A 16,955-nucleotide genomic window follows, 5' to 3' on the forward strand; every position below is an offset into this window, starting at 1 on the left:
ATAAAAATGCTACCAATAATGAAGAACGACAACGTGGATGCGGCTCATAGGTTTGCTTGCTCTGTTCTGAGAGTACGGCGATGACGACGTGCGCGAGGAAGGGAAAACAGGAAGTCACCTCATTGGATTCAACGTTTTGACGTCACTTCGTCTTTTGTTTAATCCAACCTCCTTGGTTCCACTTTCACCAAAGAGGTTTAACTAACTAAGTGACTTCCTGTTGTCGGTGGGGCGGGACGTGGCAGACGCATCAGTGTGGTCTCGCAGAAGTACAGGCCCGAGGTTGGCAATGGACGGTGGTCTGGAAATTGAAGGTAGTAGGATACGGGAGTGGAAGGCTTCAGAATGATAAGATACCGGGACGGGGAGATATGCTGGATAGGGGAAGCGGAAAAGAAGGAGATCGTGTGGGAGGATGGATGGTGGAGCAGTGGTTGCGTTAGACTGAGGGCAGTCAAGTATGGCTTAGTATCTATTTTTCACTTGCAAAGCGTTTTGGAAAAAAAAAGAGCTATCAGTATTCACTTCAGTTTTAGATTAATACACTCTTCTAACTAAAAATGCACCAATAAAAGTGGGATTGTGCTTATTTGCGTTACAATCGGGTCGAGTTGTGTAAGTTTTTGGTGGCGCACGTGGCGAGCGGAGACTGCTGTGGCTTGGCTCCGGGTCTGGGCCTTCCCCGAGCTCTACACGTGGTCGACGATCAGGTTTGAGTTTGGATCTGGAAACTCATCGCGAATCCTCCCATCCCTGAGTGAAATTCCGTTTAGTTTAGACTAACATGCGTATTGTTTTAGATTAGCGAGAATAACCACTTTTGGGTAGTTGAAGGCCAGTTGCGTAGTTCAGTTAGGCAAAAGGTAAAAAACGGATACAGCGGGATCCTCGGGATCTTCCCGGTTTCGTGTTTCCCTGTTTCTGTAGGGTTTAGAGTTTAAGCATACATTTGGAAGTGCTATCATTCTTTATCAGCATTAAGTATGTTCATCGTTTTTATTAAAAAAAAAAAAAAAAGAGTGGGTTGCTGAAGTATTTGGACGTTTTAGAAGTTTGAGGTTGAGCCATTACGGAATCCACCCATTTTAGTGAATTTTAATTTTAGACTGTACTATGAAAGTGTTTTATAAATAAGCATTTGAGGCCCAAAGAGTACAGACTGATGATAGTTCGTGGTTAGACTGCCACTGAAATGTTTTGATGTTTCACTTATATATATCTACCTACATTTACTTATTTCCGATCTGACGAAAGCTAATCAAGAAATGTATTCAGTTATGTCCAATAAAAAAGGTATCTTATTTTCTTTTCCATGTTTTATTTTGTTTTATTTCTCTTGTTTTTTTTTTAAGAATAACCAGCTGAGACTTTGGCTTTTTTTTTGGGGGGGGGGAGGGAGGGTAAACTGCTGCATGTATTTTTGTAGTGGGTTGCAGAACTTGCTAAAGACAATTGAAGCTACTGAGGTGTGATCAACAAGGTAATGTAAGCTCTTTGAGCAGGGACTGTCTTTCTTCTATGTTTGTGCAGCACTGCGTACGCCTTGTACAGCGCTATAGAAATGCTAAATAGTAGTAGTAGTAATGTAGCTCAGGCGCTCACTAACTTGCTTTTGGTAGTCGAGTATTTGTATCCTTTCAATATTGTATTAGTAAAGCCATAAGACAATGATGCTTGCCTTTTTGATCTTTACAAACTTTTTAATAGAGAATTAATACCTAGTTACTCGATGGCCGTTGTACAAAGCTTACCGTGCTAGTAATGTCTGATTTAGACTGGTTTTAACCAGTTTAGCTCACATTATTCAGAGAGTAACACACTACTACTACTTATCATTTCTATGGCGCTACTAGACGTACGCAGCACTGTACACTTGAACATGAAGAGAGAGTCCCTGCTCGACAGAGCTTACAATCTAATTAGGACACAGTGGGGTTCTGTGTAGATTTTACAGTTTACTATAGCTGCCAGTGAGCATTCTATGCAAATGTATTATAAGCTGGTTAGTATTCAAATAAGCATTCTGGGTGATGCATAGAAAAGAACCCCTGTCTTTAACAAGCAAACTTAAGTGTGGAGCTGTTGTATGACGGTGTGGCTTCTCAGCGGACCAGTCTGCTATCATATTTTAAGTGTTTACACATAAGTGTGTTGTGCACATAACACTATGAATATATGTTCCTGTATTGTATGCGTATGTGTCTTGGAACAAAAAAAAGGCTGTAGCATGTTGTGGAGACATGTCCGCATCACCTGCAGTTAGAAAAAAAAGCTACACGCCGCTTTCATACGTGCACATATAAACAACCCTCCAGGGTATGAAAGTTGCCGTGGAACCCTACCAAAAGAAACTAAAAAAAAAAGTCTCCATGAAATGCCGTGAAGGCGAATCCACAGCACATGCAGGTCTGAGCATGTGCATAGTATCAATGCTTAGCAAATGACTGTTCTACTCATTGCTATGCAATTTCCCTACAGAGCTGCTTTCTGAAATTGTATGCAGCTAATTTACATGCAATTTCTGTTGATCATCAATCACTATTTCGAACTCGGTAACACAACAGTTTGAGCTGTGGTCAAACCAAAAAGAATAAATCCTTTATTAAAAATTTACAGTAATGGTCCCTCTTTCCTTTTGAGAAGATTTAATGTATTGGAGAAGACTTTTTAAAGTATTATTAGCATTTAAATAGGTTAAATGACTGATCTTCCAACCAGGGCCTTATTGAGTCCGGCGAAGGAAGCTGAATCCTATGCTTTCAACTTTAAAAGCTGCTGGAGCTGCAACATAGAGCTCCAGCAGTTTTTAAGTGAAAAGCATAGAATCCAGAGGATCCAAATCTTACTTAGATTCTTATATTCCACTAAAGGCATAGTTGTGTGCATTTGTTTCATATATAGTGTAATTGTGTGCATTCTTGTCTTATTTGTGGCCAGTGCAGTTAATTTCAAATGATCTTTGCTGTTTTTCCTCTTAGGGTCAGTAAGTAAGAAGCACAAGAAGAAAAAAGATAAATCTTTGGCAAATGAGGATGTTGCTGTGAGTATTGCATAATCTACAATTTTTCTTTTAAATGGCTTAATATTTGTATACTCATTACCCCCAAGACTCTATTCTAGTCTGTAAATGGTATGTTTTCTATATTGTAACATTTTTAACCTTTATTCCAATATTGAGTCCTTTCTTGGCGTCCCACTGATAGTCCAAACGTGAGAGTTTGTTTTCTATCAGTAGATGACGATGTAAGAACATTCTGTGGAGTCCTTCACTAGTCAGTATTTCTTAGTTTTAAGCAATTGTAATACACCCTGTACAGTCTTGTGCTGGTTGGATAAACTGGATTGGGATACTTGAGTTGAGGGAGTTTTTTTTCAAGGGATCCCTTGTGGTGATGAATAGGTCTATTTGCAGATCAGTTTCCCTGATTGAACTGGATCAAGGTTCAGTTTAATTTTGATGAACCACTTAAGGAAGAACTGTCAAAGCGGTGTACAATAAATAAAATCATATAAACAAGAAAAGAACTCCAGAGCAAATAGGGAAGGAAAGAAGGTAAAGGAAGCCTCTGAATGCTGTCCCCATGCCCCCATTGATCACGTCCAACCCAACAGTGCTATTAAGAAAGTCATAGTAACATAGTAGATGACGGCAGAAAAAGACCTGCACGGTCCATCCAGTCTGCCCAACAACATAAACTCTTTTTGTGTATACCCTGCCTTGATTTGTACCAGTCCTCTTCAGGGCACAGACCGTATAAATCTGCCCAGCACTATCCCCGCCTCCCACCACCGGCTCTGGCACAGGCCGTATGTCTGCCCAGCACTATCCCCGCCTCCCAACCACCAGCCCCGCCTCTCACCACCGACTCTGCCACCCAATCTCGGCTAAGCTCCCGAGGATCTATTCATTCCTTGTCATCAAGCAGATGAAGCCATTACGTATGGGTTGTGTCCATCAACCAGCAGGGGGAGATAGAGAGCACTCAACTTTTCACAGTGCCTCATGGCCAGCCAGCTCCACTGCCTCTTCAGTATTCTCTATCTCCCCAAGCAGGGTGGCTGCAGCTTCTTCGAGCGCCATCAAAAATCTGCCTGGGGGTGGCTCCTGGCTTGCCAGTTGTTAGCCGGGGTGTTAGAGGCTATAGCAGCTTCACTTTGAAGGCACATAGGTTAGCCCTTTCCCTGCCTTACCCATGCCCCCGTGGATGTGGACATATTAGCTTGCTTTTCCCTGTCCTTTCCCACTCAGTGGATGCAGGCACATTGGTTCGCCTTTCCCTGCCTTTCCCACTCATCTGAGCCTCCGGAGTTCTTATTACCTCTGCTTTCCTCACAGCGTTAAAAAAAATGGAACAGAGGTTTTCCTTTGATTCTTCTATGGGACCGGAGCTGTGATACTCGGTCCGGTGAGGTAAGAGTGTTTTCTAACTCCTCCGGGGTGGGCCCGCGATCGGGGTGTTTTTGGCACGAAACCGCCATTTTGACTTTTTCCGCCGTTTTCGGCGATGGCTGCAGAGAATGTAAAGCGCTGTTCCCGGTGTGGCAAGCACAAATCAGCAGCGGGGCTCTGTAAATCGTGCTCTACAGGTGTAAGAGCCGGCCCGAGCATGGCGAGCGATGATTCTTCCCACTCAGAGCTGGCAGCAGACGCCATTTTGAATTCTCCGCATGGCGCGGCCTCCGTAGAGACGGAGAGCCCGGGGGGGGGGGGGCTCGAATTGAGGCTATTCAGGGAGCGGCTAGCCCCGGACGGGATCTGGGTGCCCAGGGCGAGTTTTTCTCCCCTGATTTTGTGTTGTTATTGCATAAAGCATACATGCTGAAAAGAGCTCTCCCTAAAGGGTCGTCTGAGGCTCCTTCTATTGTCGTCCCCCCCCCCCCCCCCCCCCCGTCCACCCCCCCGGTGGATTCTGGCCTGGGACTACCCGCTGAGGGTATTTTCCCTGATAATTGGCATAAAGAAAAATCGTCTGGAGTTGCGAGCAGTGGAGAATGTGCTGCAGAGTTTTCAGGACCTTCTGCAGGGGCAGGTGGTTTATGTATTCTCAGACAACACTACGACGGTGGCCCACATCAATCGGCAGGGGGGCACTCGCAGTCTTCCCTTGGCAGTGGAAGCGTCTCTTCTAGTATGGGCGGAAGCGCATATTCAGAGTCTGTCGTCAGTGCATATTGCGGGTCAAGACAATGTTCAAGCGGATTTTCTCAGCCGGACTCTTTTGGACGCAGCGGAATGGACGCTGTCGGACTCGGCTTTTCGGCTGATCTATCAACGTTGGGGAAGACCAGTAATGGATCTCATGGCCATGGCTTGCAATGCCAAAGTTCCTTCTCCAGCCATAGGTGGAAAAACAGGAGCCAGTGGGAAGGGAAAATGGAGGTGAGGCAATGCAGGATGGTGATAAAGTGGGGGGGAGGGGGAGAGAGGGTAATACTGGATAATACAGACTGAGGGAGACAGTGGGCTTGGCCTGTGACTGAAGGGGTGAGCAGGTGGTTGGCGGGGAGAGGAAGATTGTGGTGTGGGCTGTTATTCGTGTTAAAATGTGAATGCACTTAAATGTGCAGCCCTAGAATTTACCAGATAATGATAAACTTCACCGTTTTGTCAAAGGGTTTTTTTTTTTTCTCTCATAAACACATGGTGATGGTGTGAAATGAGCAATGTTCTATGAAATGTTCGTTGCTGACATCATAGGTAGGGTCCCCGGAATATTAAAAACTGATACAAGATAACACTGATACATTTTGAAAATGTTAATAGGAGGTTAAACCTCCGTTTATTGAACTTCCCTAGGACTCCAATCTACACTCCACTGGACATTTTTAAAAGATATCTAATAGAGAACTTGAAATTTTCTGAAGATAACATACCTCCGTTGAATAAAATATATTACCTTCCAGTAAAAAAGGTGAAAGTAGATGAACAAAACATTCAACAGGAGCAACGTGATCTTAATGTATCAGATCTATTAGAATCTTCATTAGCAGAAATAACTGAGCGCCAAACTCTCTTGGTATCGTTTATATTTCACCAAGACTTGGAATCTGTTAGGAAACTTGCATTGAGGAACTTACAAACCCCATTTTATGGGAAAAAAAATCTGGGTGTTTCCAGAAGTTACTAAGCAGACTCAAGTTAGGAGAAAAGAGTTTTTGGCACTGCGATCTGCAACTTTAGCCCTAGGAGCTTCATTCAACCTGAATTACCCATGTAAATGTAACATCAAATACTTAGGGGTTAAATATATTTTTTTTAATTCTTGAACATTTAAAACAATTTATTACTCAGAACAAGAAAATTTAATACATGCTGAGACTAGGCAGTAATGATTAGCCTTGAGCATTAGATCAGAGAGACAGAATAGGAATAAATGGTTTAATTTTGCTAAGCTGTGCTTATTTAAAATATGTTTTTGAATCTCATCTCCTGAGTATGTGAAGGCTCCAACCCCCACTCTTATTGTGGTCTAATGCAAGTTGTATAATTTTTCTTTTATTTTCCTATGGATTTACCACTTTGAATTATGTACTGTTTTTCTTACTCAAGATGTAAAATGCTTGTAAAACTCGAAATTGATTAAAAATAACCTGAAAGTAATATCTGTTGGTTACTTCATATATTTTTGGTCTCATTCATTATATATTTTTCACTCCTTCCAGGAAATACAACATATGGGAAACTTTCTTATCAAGCCAGAATCAAAAGTGTCTAAATTGGATACCTCTCAGTGGCCGTTACTGCTAAAGGTAAACTCTTATGCTGTAAACCTCCCAGAAAGTCTTATGGGTGTTCACTAGTGCTAAGTATAGAAGAAAATTGGTACCACCTCTGCAAACTCAGTTAAATCATTCTGCAGTTGGCCTTCTAAGTTTTAATTCCAAGCTTTTCTTTTATATCCTTTAAGCTCGGGGTTGAGGGTTTTGTCTGAACAGATAGTGTGCATGCAGGTTGCAGAAAATCCTCTGAAAGAAAATAGCATAATGACTCCATGGTAGCAGTTTACTCTTTATGGTCAGCATGTGGTGCTTGTTGCCCCTTTGCTGCTCCTAAAGTTCTGTTAAGTTTGGTGTTGAATGTACATATCATAAACTCCTGTCATTGTAGTCGCATAATATTATAATCCTGGTTTGCCTCCTGCTCAAGATTAGGCACGTAGTATGGTGGTTAGAAACAAATGACTTGGGATTATTACAAGATTTGTTGTTTTCAAGTTACACCATCAGTGTTATGTTTCTAAACTTATCTGCCTTTTTTTCCCTCTTTCATTTTAGAACTTTGACAAATTAAATGTAAGGACAGCACACTATACCCCTCTTCCTTCTGGGGCCAACCCACTTAAAAGAGAAATTGCTGATTATGTGAGGTAAGTGTTGGATAGTGCAGATGTTCATATGTGAGGGTTAAATGAAAAGTATTGCCTGCACCTCCATAATTCATCAACAGCAGTGATGCGCTACACATAACTTTCTCTTTGAAATCTTTTCATTCACTTCAGTTGGCGAGAAGTGTCTGTGTGAAGAGCGTGTTCTGCTGTTGCTTGTGAAATGGAAGCATGCAATGAGCACTTGGTGCAATTTAAGCAATGTGCTGTGATAGAATTTCTGACTGTGTTGGTGTGAGCACTTTTTATCAATTGGCCAAAGGATGTAAAAATTGTGGACCAGGAAGGGCTGATTTGTGTGATCAAAAATTAGGTAGATCATGGTTGATGAACTCATAAAGGACAATTTGAGGATCACTCAAAACGTTAACATTGCAACCCTGAAAACTTTGAAAGAATGATCAAGAAGAGTTTGGAAGCACAAGAAGGAAATCTTGTGTCAGCATAAGTGTTATGTCTCGCACAGCATGAAATACCACAGAGGCAATTGCAAAGATGGGTCTCGTTCTTACCCCCATCCACCGCACAGTCCAAATTGCTGTGTAATTTCTCTTTTTTTCCAAACTTTTGAGGGAATATGTTCAAGGGCATCTGTTCAACTTGAATGAAGAGGTGGAAAGGACTGGGAGCAATTTGTTGAAGAGGCAAGATGTGCAGTTCTTTTGTGACTGCTTTCAAAAATGTAACCATCATTGGTAGAAATCAGTGGCTAATGGCTGTTGACTATGTAGAAATGTACATAAGAATCCTTTGTTTTCTGTCCAAAAACGGATTTTTAATCCACAGAAGGACATTACCTCCTATCCCTGCCTCCTATCCCATGACTCCTTAATATTCTCAGGTATCTCTCATGAGGTACTTTGTCAAAAGATTTTTGAAAATCTAAATAAACTACATCAACCAGCTCACTTACATCGACCAGCTTACTTTTATTCACACCTTCAAAGAAATGAAGCAGATTGGTGAGATAAGACCTCCCTTGACTGGGTCCATGCCAATTGTCCCATTAAACCATGTTTGTGAGATAAGACCTCCCTTGACTGGGTCCATGCCGATTGTCCCATTAAACCATGTTTGTCTGCATGTTCTGTAATTTTATTCTTTATAATAGTTCCCACTATTTTGCCTGGCACTGAATTTAGGCTTACCAGTCTTTTAATTTCCTGGATCGCCCCTGAAACCCTTTTTAAAAATAGGTATCACATTGGCCACCCTCCAGTCTTAAGTACTACAGATGATTTTAACAGGTTTCAGATCACTAGCAGAAGATCAGCAATTTCATGTTTGAGTTTTTGCAATACCCTGGGGCAGTGGTTCCCAAAGCGGATCCTGGAGGCACCCCAGCCATTTAGGTATTCAGTATGTCCACAATGAATACTCATGAGATTTGCATGCAGTGGAGGCAGGGCATGCAGATCTCTCTGATGAATATTCATTGTGGGTATCTTGAAAACCTGACTGGCTAGGGTGCCTCCAGGACCAGGTTTGGGAGCCACTTCCCTGGGGTGTATACCATCCATTCCAGGTGATTTATCACTCTAAAATTTGTCAGTTTTGCTCAGTACATCTTTCGGTTCTACTTAGACTTTTCAGTTCCTCTGCATCGTCACTCCTGAAAACATTTCGGGTATAGGTAGGTCTCTTGCATCTTCTTCCGTAAAGACCAAAGCAAAGAATTCATTCAGTCTCTCCGCTATGGCCTTGTCTTTCCTAAGTGCTCCTTCCTGATGTAACGGTCCCACAGATTCCCTTGCAGGCTTCCTGTTACTGATATACCTTTAAAACATTATGAGATTTTTGTCTCCGCAGCAAGTTTTTCTTTATATTTTCTTTTAGGTTCTTTATCAGTTCTTTGCATTTGGCTTGACAGTGCTTATATTGCTTCTTATTTGGATTCTGTTTCTGTTTTTTGAAGGATGTTCTTAAGGTTCTAATAGCCTCTTTCACCTCCTCTTTTAACCGTGCTGGCTGACTTTTGCTCTTTTTTTCCACCTTTGTTAATAACGTGGACTACATTTCCACAATGGTATTTTTAAACAATGTCCATGCCTGATTTGAAATCCTAACCTTTGCTTAATTCAGTCATGTCATCCATGTTCTTATGTAACACCAATTGTACCTTCTCCGGAATGGCGAAAGCCATGACGAAACATTGTAAGCCACATTGAGCCTGCAAATAGGTGGGAAAATGTGGGATACAAGTGCAACAAATAAATAATTAAACCTTTCAGCTTCTTTTTAACCATTTTCCTTATTTTGGCATAGTTGCCCTTTTCAAAATTTAAAAGCTGCTACTGTAAATTTCTTTAGTGACTTCACTCCAGATTGAACCTGCTAAAGAGTGGGAAAGCGCGGGGTATAAATGTTACAAATAAATATCAACTCAAATTTGATCATGTTTCCCAGCGGATCCAACACCATGATCTCTGATGGGAGCTGGGGAAGGGGGTGGGAATGAAGACCAAATTGGCCATGCTGTGCCTTCTAGAGGCTATCTGTTAGTACTGTGGCAGAAAGTTCAAGATTTAAAATTATGGGAAGAAGGGTATGGAGACTAAGTCTTTATTAATAACATGGGTGTTGTTGGATTCATTTGTGAAACATCAGCTTGGACCTCCAACACGGGAAGGAGGCAGATTTGGGGGGCTATGGTTATGTCCCACTCTCATTTAATACTGCTTTGGTACTTCTCACTCGTGGGGAATGGTCTGGAGCAGATGCCAAGGAAGGAGAAATTAGGTCTTGCCTGTTAATTTTCTTTCCTTAGTCTCCAGACCATTCCCAATCCCTCCTGTTCTACTGTGTTCTGCTTTCTGTTAGCTCCATTGGCCAGGGTGTCAGTGGGTGCCTGAGCTTGAAAAGATCAAGTACTACTGCAATAGCAGAGTGAAACTGCAAAAAAAAAAAAAAAAAACCATTAGTTAACAAGCAAAATGATTCATTTATTTTGGTTTTTGGTTGGTCCTTTCTGTGGCGGTGTGCCTTGGTCTGTTGTTTCATTTCTTGTTGCCTATTTTGTTTCATTACCATCTTAGCTTTGTCAGAAAATGCTGAGGATGCTTAGGTCTGCACAGGACTATATGTGATCTCTTAGTTTCCAGTTTCCCCATCTGCTGGTAGGAGGGCATATACCACTCATGGAGAATGGTCGTCTGGAGAAACTACAGGAAAGAAAATTAGCAGGTAAACCTAATTTCTCTTTTGGCTTCATGGCTTCTAAGCCCACAGTTGCTAGGTGGCTGATGGAGACATGCCAGCTTATTTGCTTGCGGGGGAAGCAGGCTCCTCAGGTCTTGATAGCTGATTCTACGAAGCAAACTGGGTGGCTACTACGTTATCTCCGGTGGATATTTGCAAGGTAGTGACATGGTCGATGCTACATACCTTTGCCAGGCACTACAGGGTGAATGCTGCGGCATGCTTGGAAGCCAGTTCTGGGGTTTTGGTCCTCAGGGCAGCAGCAACAGGATCCCACCCACTCTAGGGATTACTTTTGAAGATTCCCACAGGTTCTGGAGTAATGGAAAGCTACATAATGGAAAGAGAAATTAGGTCTTAACTGAATTTTATTTTTCCATTAGTTCTTGCCACTATTCCAGAGGCCCACCTGAGGTTTTGGAGACGATTAGTTGATGCAAAGTAATAGGTCAGATAACGACTCGCCTTTCATGGTGCTTCCTACATCTCTACATGTTGTCCAGGTCTACACGTTTGCTCTTCAGAAGCCTTCTAACTGGTTATTATGTTAGTGAGATGTATAAGGTGGTTGTGTTTGTTGTGTGTTTCTCCTTACTGCTTGTCTATATAAATATTGAGCTGGATTGGATTCCAAAAGAGGTGTGTCTCAGCCCAATTTTCAGTTCTCTATCTCCACCTGCTGGTTGATGGACAACTATCCCACAAGTTCTGAAATAGTGGGAAGGATTAATGGAAAGAAAATGATTAGGTAAGACCTAATTTCTCCATTTGCTTGACCGTGTAGTCAGGGACCTGATTAGATCAGCTTGTTGGTGCATCATGGCTGCTTATGCATTTCTTAATACAGTGGCATTCCTTTTCCTAAATTTGGTTGTTTTTGCTTATAGAACAGGTTTCATTAACTTGGATAAACCGGCTAATCCCTCGTCCCATGAGGTGGTGGCATGGATCCGTAGAATCTTGCGAGTGGAGAAGACAGGACATAGTGGTACATTGGACCCAAAAGTGACAGGCTGTCTCATTGTGTGCATAGAACGGGCAACGAGACTTGTGAAGTCACAGCAGAGTGCAGGTATGAAGGTTAACCCTTTGCTGGGTGTGCCTCACATTTTCTGAAGTGAAATAGTGTAATGTGAAGATACAGCAGAGAATAGAAATACAGAGCTGTTTGTGTTTCTCCACAAAGTGAAATTTGGCTTTTGCAGTAATTTTTCAGTGGTTTAAAGCACAGATCAGAATGTTTTCTGTTCCCACTCCCCCCCCCCCCCCCTAATATGCTCCTGTAATTGAGAGAAATTGAGGAGGACATAGGACATAATAGAGCGAAAGAACCTAGAGATAAGATGGATGAGTGTTTTTACAGGGTGTCTGCTAGTGTTTTCTTTAACTGATTTGTCCTGAAATGCCACATCACCCACCGTGGTGTACATTGAAACCTAGTGGCCTGTCCTGACTACTCTTCTGTCGCTTCCAGGCAAAGAGTATGTCGGAATAGTTCGGCTGCACAATGCTATTGAGTCTGAGCTTCAGCTCTTGAAGGTAAGTCTCTGTATTCCATGTTAGCTTTTTCTCCAGATCTAGCCAACTAGCCAATGGGCAGGTCTTACTTTGTGAAATTGGTGTATATGTTATAAGTAAGGCTGAAGGACCTGGCTATGGATATTAGTGAAAGCTAGATTTTATAAAACCATATTTTCATTCTTTAAAATGTCGGGAATGTTGGAGCTTGGGGCTGTAGCTCACATCTCTGAAACTGTACTAGATGCATGTCTGGTTCCTGGTAAGATAACTAGACATAGCAATCAGTCCATTCAATTGCACAGAGTGTTCTACTTAGCAGTAAACAAGCTGGAAGCACCGTCTGGCAAATCTGTTATTGTAGAACTTGTGGGTTTTTAAAAATTAATTTATGTCCTATTCCTTTTTTTTTTTGGGGGGGGGGGGGGGGGGGCTGTTTTTTGGGTTGTTGGTTTTTTGTTTTTTTTTTTTTGCAATTGAGCAGTTCCTCCCATTAAAAATAGTGCATGTCTACTGTATTTTCTGGCCAGGTTTCCTTATATGCTCCCTTCTCTTCTTCTTTGTATTGCGTTCATATTGCCTTCCATGTACTTGACATGATGATGAAGTTTATCCATTCTCTGAGTGCTACTGCACTGCTGCTTCTGCAGCATGGAGATTCCTGTTCTAGGTTTCTTCATGTTCCACAGCCTCTGAAAGCCCTTGACACAGTGTTCTACTGTGTGCCATTGGTGTTTAGGAGTCTGTGTGCAGAGTTGACAGGGCAGTCACGGGTTGAAGTCTTGGCTACAAGGCTTCATCTCAGCAAAGACGAATGAATGAATCTGATCTTGTAACATGGAAGATGCTTCCTTTTTTTTGTTTGTTTTTGCTGCATTCCTTCACTAAATCAAGGTATAACAGTGGATAGAAACAGCATTGTGGTTGGGAAGGAATAATGTGAGAGATTATCTAATATTTCAGTGGACATGGGTTAAACGAGAATTTGCTTTCTCTGATTTTATCTCCAGGCTCTTGAAACACTGACAGGCGCTCTCTTCCAGCGACCTCCTCTCATTGCTGCTGTCAAGAGGCAGCTGAGAGTTAGAACCATCTATGAGAGCAAGCTCATAGAATATGACCCTGAGACCAGATTGGGTAAGAGAGAGACATTGCTAAAGCCTCTTCTGGAGGCACTGAAATAGGGCAGCGCAGATTCTCAAGTTTATGTGTAAATGTCCATGCACTTTTGTTTTTATTCAGCTGTAAGCGTCCTTGTTGCCTCCTTCCTTACAGTTTATAACTTGTCCACCCCAGAAGTGACTGCATGTATGTTTCCTTTAAAAAAAGGGGGCAGGGCAGAGATACTGGTTTAAATTAATGGTGAGAACTGTAGGCTGGAGAAAAACTACTGTGTATCTGGTTTTGTTTTGTTTTTATACACCACCTTTCTGGTACACTAAGGAGAATACACAGTGTAAAAGCACACAGTCAAATACAAAATTACCTAGATAATAAATAACAGCTTGTGTGCTTGGTAATGTTTTCTGTGTAATAAAAGCTGTAACGTGCCTTATCACACTTACTGATGTGGTAGTTGCAGGATGGCTATTTGGACTGTTCTATGATATGACATTGAGCCAAATGATGTGAAGTAGATTTCATTAGTACTCTGTGCAAAGATGACTTACATCTATCACCCATTGCTGATGGCTCAGTTAAAATACTTCTGGAAAATGACTAGTACAAGCTTGGCACTTGGTGAACATAGACTTTAGTACGTTGTATATAAAGCAGATGTACAATCTGCTACCAAATGTTTTCTGTTCAGGGAAGCGGGGGGTACTTTTCATCTGTGGAAGAACAGTCAGTTGTCTACTGTTGACCTGTTAATTGTATCAGTGTTTGCTCATGGCTTCTGTTGCTTCACTCCCTACGTATATTACAGGCATCTTCTGGGTAAGCTGTGAGGCGGGTACCTACATCCGAACACTGTGTGTGCACATAGGCCTGCTGTTGGGGGTTGGAGGGCAGATGCAGGAGCTGCGGCGGGTGCGTTCTGGAGTCCTGGGGGAGAAGGTATGTGTTTTATTTTTATGTGTGTGTGCGTGTGTTATTCGCCACCAACCTGCGTTTGTTGCCTTACCCAGAGTGTTGAGTTTGGTTCAGGGCAACTTCCCCTGTTCTGATAATTGAACTCTGGGATAGTGAAATGGGCTGGGTGACTGTCGTCTGAGTCGTGGGGTATTAAATCCCATTAATCTCTCATCCCGCACAAGCCTTGTGCAGAGCAGACAGTGGGAATTAGAAGGCTGGAGCCAGCAGTTTTCTATTACTGTCACCTCTGTGTCTGGGGTAGGAGGTTCCCAAGATTATTGGATTTATATGCAAATTATTAAATTTGTCCTAATTGTTGGAGCAAGAGAATGGCAAGCTCTTCATCAAAATATTCTGTTCTTTGTCCTGTTAGCTATGAAGATGAACGCTTAAAACTGTGTGTACAATGCTAGGCAGATCCTAATATGTTTTGAATCTTCAATATATGTAGTTCACATAACTGTAAATGATATAGTGGGACAACACTTCTCCATGGACAAGCAGGATATAATCAGTTACACATGGGTGTTGTCATACTTGATGGCTCCAGTTCAGTTTGTCCTCCCAGAAAGTTTCCTGAGCATTCTGCAGTGCCCCTTCTGGCTCGCCCCATGCTGCTTCTCTCCCTCAGTCTTTTCCCAAGCTTAAGAAATCTCACTGGTCTAGCAGGACTCCATGAAAGAAAATTAGCAGGTAAGTACAAATTTTACCTTGTGTAACCAAGGCAGTTCTTGTAGCAGCAGCATTTAGAGGATGCACTGAATTGGAAGTGTTTGGGAGTGCAGTTTGGGCCATAAAGATTGTGGGTGCTCTGGGAAGCTGATGCTGTGCAGCAGTTGCAGTGCTTTTTTTTTTAATGTTTTTATTGACGAGTGAATACAATTTATGCAAAACAAGCAACAGTAGAGTACAAAAGACAATATGCTTAAATTGCACCTACAAACATGCAGGTAATAGAGAGCAAGAAAATAGCAACCTAGCTAATAACGAAACACAAGAACTATTGTTGCTACTTGAAGGCATAGTAAGATATTACAATCATATCTTACTCTGTTTTCTTTATTTTAAACAAAGAAAACATTAAACCCCTACCTCCCCTCCCTCTGGTACAAAATAAGTCCCTGAATATATGTAAACCGCTTTGAATGTAGTTGCAAAAACCTGAGAAAGGCGGTATATCAAGTCCCATTTCCCTCCCTTCACCTAAGCTGAACCACACCCTGTGAATACACATCTACTTTTTGATAGCGGCGAACTGAACCAAACGCGAGTCTCACCGACTTCAGATGCCAGCATACAGGTGATTACGCCTTTGGGTGGGATCCATATCTCCCCCCCCCCCCCCCCCCCAATGTTGCCATCTGTAACATGCTGGCATGCCATTTTGCCGGGGGGGGGGGGGGGGGGATTCATCCACCCAGCTCTGCAAAATAACCTTTTTAGCCAGCAGAAGAGACAGGAGGGTGATCTGCAATGCGACTCCGAGAGTCCCTGTGACACTAGATCAGAGTCAGATCCCATAAGCATGACTCCAGAGGAACTTCCACAACTTCTTTCAGCAAAGCCAAAATCCCCCTCCAAAATTCCTGCAGAGAACATTCTAGAAAGTGAAGTACCAATGTGCCCCTGCTAGTTTTACACTTGTCACATAACTCAGAATCCCATAAGCCCATAGCTTTACCCCTACTTCTAGTGAGATATGCGTTATGTAAGATTTTTAATTTGATTTCATCTGGGGTAATTTTGGATGCGAGCACAAAGCATCTGGACAGCTCCTGTTCCGTCACCTGTACTCCCATTCTAGTTCTCCATTGGTTCACCAGCTGTGTAAAAACAAGGGCCTTATTCCACGCCTTGCCCATCCGGTACCACTTGGAGAGCCCATTTCGTCCCCAGGGCAATTATATAAATGTGTCTAAGGCTGTGAATGAGGGGCGTCTTCTTCTCACGGCCCTCTAATGCGTACAGATAATGCCTAATTTGCAAGTATGGAAAGAAAGAGGTACTGGGAATGTGCCAAGCTTCTTGACATTGCTCAAAGGAAGGGCATGACCCACGTCCCACCTCAGATATCGGCATCCCCTTTCTGTCCAGCCTCTGATATGTGCCTTGCCCCGGCCCATAGGGAAGTCTGGGTTGTTGTGAAGCTCTATGAAGGGTTACGCTCCTGAGGCTCCTCCCAGGCATTTCCTCCACCAATCCCGAGCTAATTTAAGGGGTCTTAGTAATGTTGTCAGCCTAGACCCCGATCCGCTTCCATGCAGTGCATTGAAAACTCAAGATGAGGAGGCTGCGTATTCCCAAACATCAAGAGGGCCATAAACAGACCGACCTGTATGTGCCTCATGAATCCATTGCAAGAGCTCCGCGACATTATAAAGCCTAAGGTCAGGCAAGTTAACGCCCTCTTCTTTCCTGTCGAGGATCAGTTTATTGTACCCAATTCTTTCTCTCGTGGCCCCCCCAAATAAATGAGATCACCCCCCCTATACATCCTTTCATCCTTACTCGACAGCCATAGTGGCATTTGTAAAGGATATAATATCTTAGTTAATAGAACCTTCCTCAGCGACCCTCCAGACCGGTCAAGACGCGTGGGTTATGCTCACCTACCAGCAGAGGGAGACTGAGAACACTAACTTCAACTATGTACATATAACCTGTGCCCATCCCACAACAGCCAGTATTTTCTCAGTCTCAGCAGAGGGTAGACAGGCAGCCTGTGCAGCTTGGCCGGTCTGGTAGGAGTCAATCAGTTGAGAGTTTTAGGCTGGTCTT

General features: G+C 42.6%; 1 protein-coding gene and 3 non-coding genes across 5 annotated transcripts in view; all 4 read left to right on the forward strand.

Moving 5' to 3' along the window:
- The first annotated feature begins 213 nt into the window (after nucleotides 1–213).
- LOC115473893 (H/ACA ribonucleoprotein complex subunit DKC1) overlaps nucleotides 214–16,955 on the forward strand; it is a 37,439-nt gene continuing 20,697 nt past the window's right edge. For both annotated transcript variants that reach the window (XM_030209067.1, XM_030209068.1), the window contains exons 1-8: nucleotides 214–314; nucleotides 2,979–3,040; nucleotides 6,664–6,750; nucleotides 7,276–7,367; nucleotides 11,471–11,655; nucleotides 12,058–12,122; nucleotides 13,112–13,238; nucleotides 14,029–14,159. In XM_030209067.1, the coding sequence (XP_030064927.1) occupies nucleotides 290–314; nucleotides 2,979–3,040; nucleotides 6,664–6,750; nucleotides 7,276–7,367; nucleotides 11,471–11,655; nucleotides 12,058–12,122; nucleotides 13,112–13,238; nucleotides 14,029–14,159 (774 nt within the window). In that variant the 5' untranslated portion in view covers nucleotides 214–289. The remainder of the gene's footprint in view (nucleotides 315–2,978; nucleotides 3,041–6,663; nucleotides 6,751–7,275; nucleotides 7,368–11,470; nucleotides 11,656–12,057; nucleotides 12,123–13,111; nucleotides 13,239–14,028; nucleotides 14,160–16,955) is intronic.
- Nucleotides 12,693–12,933, forward strand: LOC115475179. The gene has a single exon (XR_003942963.1). It is a non-coding gene; the product is annotated as a small nucleolar RNA SNORD17 (small nucleolar RNA).
- LOC115475226 lies at nucleotides 13,720–13,795 on the forward strand. The gene has a single exon (XR_003942998.1). It is a non-coding gene; the product is annotated as a small nucleolar RNA SNORD83 (small nucleolar RNA).
- Nucleotides 14,225–14,358, forward strand: LOC115475235. The gene has a single exon (XR_003943005.1). It is a non-coding gene; the product is annotated as a small nucleolar RNA SNORA36 family (small nucleolar RNA).

This window comes from Microcaecilia unicolor, chromosome 7 (assembly GCF_901765095.1).
Source record: "Microcaecilia unicolor chromosome 7, aMicUni1.1, whole genome shotgun sequence".
Lineage (NCBI taxonomy): Eukaryota > Metazoa > Chordata > Amphibia > Gymnophiona > Siphonopidae > Microcaecilia > Microcaecilia unicolor.